Here is a 9,408-nt window from a genome sequence, read left to right as displayed (position 1 = left end):
CCCCAAACAAAAGCCTCACTTCTATACTTAAATAGAATAAATTATATATTTAATTACGGTCTTTAATTCTGCATACTTAAGAGTATCTGCACTTTTCCATCTTGTCATTTGTTCTGACTTGAAAAAAAGGGTATCCTGACATCTCTTTACTGGCTATGACGTAATATTTTGCCAGAATGCTTTGCAAATTAATGTTGAAACTTTTTGGTGAAACTTTTTTTTTTTTTTTTTTTTTTTTTTTTCTCTGAGCAACTGTTAAACTCTGAATTAAATTTTTGGCCAATTTTTCCAGAGCATTCTATACCTTAGGAAAAATTTTGTACATGCACTCATGAATTGGACTAGGTTTTTATACTTCATTTATGTCAGAAATTCATTGTCATTTGGGATGGTCTTTAGAGACTTATGTATAACTGCTTTTTCCTCCTCCTATTTGTGACTCAGGAACAGAGAGGGATTCATTAAATGCAAAATCTGTGATTTTTTGGTTTGGCAAATACCTAGTAGCAGGTCCTTGCACCATTTGACTCCCTAATAATCTGTAGTTTTTTAACAATGTAAGAATAAATATGTCTGTAATGAAAGAGGGGTAGAGAATAAAGCTTGCTGCCAATTGTAATAGAGGACAGGAGGGTACGTTGATTGCACATTTCACAGCTCACAGAAGAGATAAGTCTCACTGGGAGCTATTGTTGAATAGCTTCCAGACACATAAAGAGTAATTGGGAACTAGTGTAAATCATGATTCTGTTATCTTACCCAACCAACAGCAGTGTTTGGAATAGCAGCATTCTGATGGAGGTGACTTCTTGTCTTCATCTGAGCTGTCAGGGTTCTGGTGGTGCTGGGAAAAATGATCCTCTGTCACATGTTTTTTGTATCGTTAAAAAGTAAAAGCTGCTCGTACTGTGGGTATGTCCACCAACAGTTTAAAGAATAAATACATAATATGCCTTCTTTATAAAAGTTAGAAATTGTTCTGGCAGTACCTGTACATGTTGAGTGCCAGAATTGCAGAACCTCAGCAGTTGTATTTTATTTGCTTTTGAAATATCTTCTATTTTAGTTGCTGACAAATCATTATGAAAGATGCTGGAAGTATTATTGTTTGCCAGGTGGATGGGGTAATTTTGGTGCTGCCTCAGAAGAAGAACTTCATTTATCCAGAAAGTTGTTCTGGGGTATTTTTGACGCTTTGTCTCAAAAGGTAATTCATATTACTATCCATCTACTGCTAACAAAAGCTTTATTGTGCAACTTTTTTTTTTTTATAATTTGTCACTTTTACATACCTTATGTAAATAGGTAGATAACCCTGTGTTATCTACCTTAAAAGAAAAATACAGACTTCAGTAAACTGAAGACTTCTAGTTTAAATCTTCCTGTTCTATCTTCAGATGAAACATAGGTATACCTTTTTGTCTGCTCTTTAAATATATATTTATATTTATAATGAAGTAATCTTGAAGTATATCTGTACAGGTCAACTACATTTCACAGACCTACAGGCAAATTCAAGCACCTGCAGATAGCGGAAATATGCAGTTTAAGGAAGTATAGTTTGTGAGGTGAAAACCAGGACTGCTCTCCAGCCACTTACCTCTCTGCAGAAAGGGACTAGGGGTGTTAATTGACAGTAGGCTCAGCACGAATCAGTGGTGTGCTCTGGCAGCCAAGAGGACAAACTGCATTTTGGGATGCATTAAACACAGCATAGCCAGCTAGTCGAAAGAGATGCTATATTTAGCACTGATACAGCCTCACCTTGAATATTGTGTGCAGTTCTGGTCTCTGCAATGTAAAATGGATTTTAAGATACTTGAGTGCATCCAGAGAAGGGCAACAAGTTGATAAGAGGGCTGGAAGGCATGTCCTATGAGGAGAGGCTGAGGACACTTGGTTTATCAGGTTTGGAGAAAAGGAGGCTGAGAGGCAATCTCACTATTCTCTATGGCTTCCTGAGGAGGGGAAGCAAAGAGAGAGGTGTACTGGGTCTGGCTGGGATGTTAACTTTCCCTGCAGCAGCCCATACAGTGCTGCGCTCTGCACTTGTAGCTAGAACAGCAGTGGTATCACACCAGTGTTGTGTCTGCTGCTGAGAAGTGCTGACACAGCATCAGGACTCTCTCTGACCCTCCTAGGGGGTGGGCAAAAAGTGAGAAAGAAACATCAGCAGGGCAGCTGACCTAAACCACCCAAAGGGATATTCCATACCATATGATGTCACACTCAGCAATAAAAGGTGGAAAAAGGAAGAAGAGGGGAGGGGTGGGCTCTCGTTGCGAAAACGTCTGTCCTCCTCCCGAACACTGGCTACGTGCGTTGAGGCCCTGCTTCAAGGACGTGGTCAAGCATCGCTCATTTGTGGGAAGTAGAGAGTAATTTCTTTCCTCTGCACTTCCACATAGCCTTTACTTGTTTTGTTTAGTTATTCCCTTTCCCCCTCCCTTTTCCCCTTTCCCTTTTTTCCCTTTAGTTGAATTGTTTAATTAATAATAATATTTCCTTAATTATATATATATATATATATATTTCCCCTTTTTAATTAAATCATCCTTGTCTCAACCCGTGAGTTGTTCTTTCCTTTACTTCTTCCCCTCCTCATCTGAGGAGGGGGAGTGAGAGAGCGGTTGTGGTGTTCAACTGCCTAGCACGGTAAAACCACCACAAGAGGTTCTCTTGTCTTATCCCTAGTTACTAATGACAGGAGGTGTAGGAATGGCTTCAGGCTTCACCAGGGGAGGACTGGACATCAGGAGGACTGGACATCAGGAAAAATTTATTTACCATGAGGATGGTGTAACAGGCTTTCTTGTAACGTGCCCCATGCTTGTCAATCTTCAAGAGGCATTTGGATAATGCCCTCAATATTATGCTTTAACTTTTCATTAGCACTGAAGTGGTCAGGCATTTGGACTCAATCATCTTTGTGGGTCTGTGGGTAAAGACCTATACTAATTCTAATTCATATTCCTTTGCTTAGTAAGCTGTGATTAGATCACCCTTGGCTCAACCCTATGGTGGACAAAGGTTTAATAGTAATAAATAAATTCATATTTATTTGTTGTTCTTTCTGTGAATATTTTAACCAACTTGCTTAAACTTTTATGAGTTTCATTTCAAATCTAAGTGTTGGGAAATGCTATGGATGTTCCTGTGCTACCAGACATTTGAAAAATGTCTAGTGTTGCTCCCAGGAATATCACTGCTTTTTCCATTTACTTTAGCAGGAGCTAGGCTTACTCGATCCTAGCTTTATCTTTCGTCTATACTAAAGTTTTGTGCAGTCAGGTTCCTTTATTTTCAGAACAGAAATTCAATTTTGCACTAAGAAAGCCATTCTGTGGCTGCTTGTTCTCACATGTAGCTGTTTCAATTTTACTAACGATGTCAATAGCTTCCATTGACTATTAATTTTATCTCTTGTGTGGTCCACAGAAATATGAACAAGAATTGTTCAAACTGGCTTTGCCTTGTTTGAGTGCAGTTGCAGGGGCCTTACCTCCAGACTATATGGAATCAAATTATGTAAATATGATGGAAAAACAGTCTTCAATGGATTCAGAAGGGAACTTTAATCCTCAACCTGTTGATACATCCAAGTAAGGAATTATTTTGTTGCAGCTATTTTTTATAATGAATGTGTAAAAGAAGGATGGAGTCTGTTGCTGGATATGATGTGAAGTTACAGCTTTTATTCATGACTCTTCTGAATTCTCATCTTCTAAATAAAATGGAGACCTTAACTTTATATTTTCATTTGTATTGCTTATTTTAAATAAGAAAAAGCATTAAATAATAACAAGCAAATAATAAGCATCCAGTGACATTACTGTTTCTTTGGTCAACTTTGCAGATTTTTAATGCATTTTCAACCTCAGATAGAGCTCTCCAGTTACGTTTGGAAGTCTGCTACAGACAGCATGTTCCTATGTAAAGGAGAAGCAGAGAGCTCTATATCATCCCTGTCATTATTTACATGTGCTAAGACACTCTTTTTTTTTGCCTGTGAATAACACTCTACCTGCAGAAAATGATGATGATCGTGCCTTCATGTAGTCTCTTTTTACTACAAATAATGGGGAAGTAGGAAGAACTTCATTCTCTCCAGGCAGTCAGACTCTGACCGTGCTCTTTTAATTACGTTACTCAGAAAGAACGCATATCGGAAAGGGATTTTTGTGTCCTTATTTTTTACTACAGTTGGGTCCGTATTCTCCTTTGTATAGAATAGCGTCTTACAGTGGTGTGGTTGTTCACTGTAACTTGAAAATACCATTTGTAGAACATTTGCTTCAATTGCCCTTGTGAGCTTTCTGTCTGTGTTAATGTTCAGAAAACAGAATGCTGTGTCAGTAGTTTGATACTTTTGATACAGTATGTTTGTACACATGCGTACACTGAAATATGGTAGCAGAAGCAATTATCTAGACTGGTATGTGGGACCCACATCAATCACCACTAAAATTAATTTGTCTAAGATGTATTTAAAATATATGAAGATTTAACAAAACTTAGTGAGTGTATTATACTATCTGTTAATTAATCAAAGAATACTTCTTCTGGTATACTTCCAGAGAAAAATTGTAAATAGCACGTATAAATTCAAAACCTCAGAAAATATTACTTAACATCACCAAAATCATCAGTCATCTCATTTCCTTAGGAGTCAACAGTTCCATGATGTTTCAAGACAAAGAAAGCACTGCATTGATCATTATCATTTCCAGCCAGTCTTATACTCCTTTACATGCCAGTCCTGCATCCCATTGCTTACCAGTCCAAGCTCTATTCATATAAAGATATCAATAATATAACCTCATTGTACTTGTCCACTTACTGCATTTCTGAAATTATGCAAGTTATTATACTATCAGTAGAGTTCCCCCTAAAATACACACTTCCAAACAAAGAAACAAAAAATTAATTTACTGATGGATGAATATTTTCTGGCCAGCCTTATTAGGCTCTTGCAAACTGGTATATGACATCATTTTATTTTACATTACAGTGAGGGTGATGGAGCACTGGAACAGGCTGCCCAGGGAGGTTGTGGAATCTCTTTCTCTGGAGATATACAAGACCCATCTGGGTGCCTAACTGTGCAACCTGCTCTAGGGAACCTGCTTTGGCAGGGGGGTTGGACCTGCTAATCTCTGGAGGTCCCTTCCAACCCCTACAATTCTGTGATTCTCATTGTGACTGAAGATTAAAAACCACACTCTTCAGTTTTGCAGTAGATGGAACTATAACACTTGCTGACTAAATTCTTTGTCCTAGGAGAAAGAGTTTGCTATTTCAAAAGTGATGAAGAAGCAGTTATTCCCCTTCATTTGTAAGAATGCAGAAGCACAAAAATAGTGATATGTAATAAATCATTTTTGGAAGGGATTTCTGTCTGTGATTGTTTGATAGTTAAGGATAGCTGCTTTTCTTTTACTGCTTACATTAGTCCTTGGTTAAGAATGTTTATTTTTTTTTTATTTCTGGTTTCAGTAGGGATTTTTATATTTTTAAGCTATTCACTGGGGTGTTGGAAAATAAACTCTTGAGTATATAACTTCTGAGTTATAAATTAAAGTTCTTCTTGTATATAATAAAGTCTATAGGAATATGTAAAGTACATGATGTGTTTCAAAAAGGGCTGTTAGGATGCTTAATTTGTAGAGGACTGTGTAATACATTACTCCATTTCTGAAGCTACGATATAACAATATAGTTATTATCTGAAATCTCAAAATGAATGCTAGTAATAGAAATAAATGACAAAAAGCATGAGTACTGGATATCACTGAATTTTCCTTACATATGTGTGTCAAAAGTCTTACAACAGCTGGGGTTCTCATTCAGCACCCATTAAAGAGGTCAGATTTTGTCTTTGATTTAACTGGGGCTTGGAGCAAACTCTAAGTGAGGAAACCAGCACAGTAAGATGCTTTGAGTGGAAGTATGTGTTGTAAATTATATATTTTTATTTTTTTCTTCAAAACAGAAATTCACATTTTAGCATGTGTGATATAATGTTTTTTTTTTTTTCTCATTCACTTTCAGCATCACAATCCCTGAAAAGCTAGAATATTTCATTAACAAATATGCAGAACATTCTCATGATAAATGGTCAATGGAAAAGGTAAAGTCTGTATTACTCTTACAGCTAAATCAGATTATTTATTTGTATCCATTTAATCTTAGAAAGATTTTTCTCTGAATATTTTTATTTTTCATTATGCTCCAAATTGATATGTAGGTAAGATATAAATATACGTTTTCTTGTAGCGCATTTTTTGGAGGTGGGACATCTATAAGCCCACATGAGTATTTCAAAATAGTGTTTCATCATTTCATTATTTTTATTGTTGACTTTTAATTAAATATACTTGGTAATCATTTAAAGAGTTTTATTGACCTAAAATTTATGTTTTTTAATGGAAAATACTCTTTGGATTGTTATGCCTTTGGATAGTTTCTAGTGCCAAGTATTAAAAACTGTTCCTCAACTATATATCTGTATCTATATAGATATCTAAAGGAAATCAATAAAAATAAAATACATTGAAATGTTTGCTTCAATAAATCACTAATTTTTAAAAACAATGGTATTCTTATGATTGATTTCATTGCATGTGGATAAATTTTGGTTGAGAAAATGCTGACAAAATAGTAGAGAGGAAATTTAAGAGAACAGACCTACAGAAAGATTGTTCTGTTCCTTTGTCCAAAGAAAAATAGAACTTTAAAATATTTTTTCACTCTCCCCTATTTTTTTCTCTGTATTTGTTACTGTTTTTAGTTTGCCAATGGATGGACATATGGTGAAACATATTCTGAATCTGCAAAAGTGCAACCGTTAATGAAACAATACAAATTACTGTCTGAAAAGGTGAGGAATTTATTCATACTTCTTCATCCTGGGAGATCAATAGTTTGTATCCTTCATTGTGAAAATATTGCCTAATGCTTACATCACTTAAATTAAATTTTTTTTTTTTTTTTTGAGTGCATCAGCTAGTGTGAGTTGCCTTCCTCAAAATCTCAGAAAGAGACAATAGGGCTTTATTATGCAATAGGTAGGTCACTCAATCTATTTTCTCTCATGTCTGAATGGTGAAACTGAGTGTCATAACACCAGTATATTCTTACAGTAAGGTCATCCAGGAATGCTCAGTGAAGATTTAGATTGTCTTTTTCTGGTCTCCTCCAGCAGAGGTCCACCAGGATTAGATTAGGAGACTGGAAAACTTGATAAATGAAGCAAGGTTGAAGGAACTGGGTTTGTTCAATTTAAAGAAAGCTCGCGGGGGCTAATCTCAGTCTCCTAGTATCTAAATAGTAGTTACAGAGAAGATGTAGTTATTCTATTCACAGGCATGCACAATGACAGGGCAAGGCAGTGGGTTTAAGTTGCTTCAGCAGAAATGCTTTCTGGAAATCCTGCTACCTTGAGAATGATTAAACACTGGAGTAGGTTGCCAACGTAAGTAATTTGCTGGAAATATTCAAGACATGACACGGCAGATCCCTAGATAACCTAACCGAATTTGGTTAGGTAATCTGACTTTAACAGAAGGTTGAACAAGATGATCTCCAGAGGTTTCTTCCTATGTAGACTTTTTATGATTCTGTGATTGTATGGTTTGTTTCATAAAGCAGAAAAAATGCCACATTACTCATGATAATTAACTGCTCCACCTTTGAGCTCATATTTGAGCATGCCATTAGCACTCTTATTTATCCCTGTGATAAGTCAGCTTGCTGTAGGGTTACAATTTTGCCCACCTCTGAAATTATAAATATATTCTGAAATATCTTGTATGATTTATTTGCTTCGTTGTAGTATCCCTTTTCCATGAGGGGTGATTTCAGTATAATTCTTTGAATCTCAGTGTAACTAAGCAGAAGCCCAACAGCTCGCTCGCTCTCTGTATGTATGTATGTATATATATATATATATATATATATATATATACACACACATATATATTTGCTCTGTACAGCTACATGAAAAACAATGTAATTATTGCCTATGCATTTTTTCTAGGAGAAAGAAATTTATCGATGGCCAATCAAAGAATCACTGAAAACCATGCTGGCATGGGGATGGCGGATTGAAAGAACACGGGAGGGAGATTCCATGGCACTGTATAATCGGACACGTCGCATATCTCAAACCAGTCAAGTAAGTAACTTTATTGTAAATTTACTGCAAAAAATAATCATGCAAAACATGCTCTTCATTCTTTGATTTTACAAGTGATGAAATAATACTCCAATACATACCAAATGTAAGAAGGTATTTTTTTACAAGCAATTGTACAACACTGAAGATCAGTTTAGATTTCTATTCACTGAATCTGGAATTTCTTTCCCTGTTTCAAAATAATGAGCTAATAAACATAATAATAATAATAAAAAACTATACAAAATTGAAATATGATTTTTTTAACTTGATTTAAAGTTAGTTGAATTATTACATCCAGTAGGTTATTACACATCAATATTGGGCATTAAGATATGGTTTTTGGAATTATGTAGCCATGGATGCCCTTAAGTAAGTAAAGAAATAAGTAAAGGTACAGATACAAATCATTTTTATTTTGGCTTTTTTAAAAACAGAAAATGAATACAAATATTAATGTTAATGCAGCATAAAGTTGACATCTGTAGATGGCCAAAATTCAGAAAATGTTAAAAGTATTTCTTTTTCCATCACGATAGCCTTCTTAAATCAAAATGCTGTTAAGATAACATGGAACAATACTGGCAATGTGTTCTCTTACAGGTGTATATTATTTACAAATTAAAATGAGGTGTCTCATTCACAGAACCAAGTATAGAGCCAGATCAGCAGGGGGAAAAATGGAGGGGAAAAATCTCTTCCCCTTCTCTCTATTCATCTCTCTTCAGCTGATATGTGAAAGTCTGGCAGAATACCTGTGAAAAATAAGCAGATGAACCTTCCTGTCCACTCTCTAGATACTAGAAAGTGTCTATCACAACATTTGATTTTAACACTTGGGAGGAAGTAAAATTATAATTTGCAAACTATAATATCCTTCTAAAAATCTTGTTTTCCAAATTTCCTGACTTCTGAGTGTTTGTAATACTGCTCACAAACACTATACTGACAGGTATTTGTATATACCTTAAGCATAAGGAACATTTTAGAATTAGTAGCTTTACAATAAGACTCGATTTACATAACTTTTTCAAACAGGTTTTGTAGATAAGGTAGTCTTCCCATACTCTAATGATATTATGTAAATGTACTAAAAGAGTTACTGAATTCTAGAACACCAGTATTTCAGAGTACGCTATCACATTTATACCCATTATGTGTTTAAAATGTTGTATGTAAGTTTAAAATTGTATGTAGTACTGTTGTCACACACAAAATCTAGCATTTTCCTT

The 9,408-nt window shown here is 35.3% G+C and overlaps 1 protein-coding gene across 4 annotated transcripts in view; it reads left to right on the top strand.

The window, feature by feature from the left end:
• RYR2 (ryanodine receptor 2) overlaps positions 1-9,408 on the top strand; it is a 400,228-nt gene that overhangs the window by 288,521 nt on the left and 102,299 nt on the right. For all 4 annotated transcript variants that reach the window (XM_035320403.1, XM_035320402.1, XM_035320401.1 and 1 more), the window contains 5 exons: positions 1,067-1,207; positions 3,439-3,602; positions 6,052-6,130; positions 6,791-6,880; positions 8,039-8,176. In XM_035320403.1, the coding sequence (XP_035176294.1) occupies positions 1,067-1,207; positions 3,439-3,602; positions 6,052-6,130; positions 6,791-6,880; positions 8,039-8,176 (612 nt within the window). The remainder of the gene's footprint in view (positions 1-1,066; positions 1,208-3,438; positions 3,603-6,051; positions 6,131-6,790; positions 6,881-8,038; positions 8,177-9,408) is intronic.

This window comes from Oxyura jamaicensis, chromosome 3 (assembly GCF_011077185.1).
Source record: "Oxyura jamaicensis isolate SHBP4307 breed ruddy duck chromosome 3, BPBGC_Ojam_1.0, whole genome shotgun sequence".
Classification (NCBI taxonomy): Eukaryota; Metazoa; Chordata; class Aves; order Anseriformes; family Anatidae; genus Oxyura; species Oxyura jamaicensis.
This window is presented reverse-complemented; position numbering and strand designations above follow the sequence as displayed.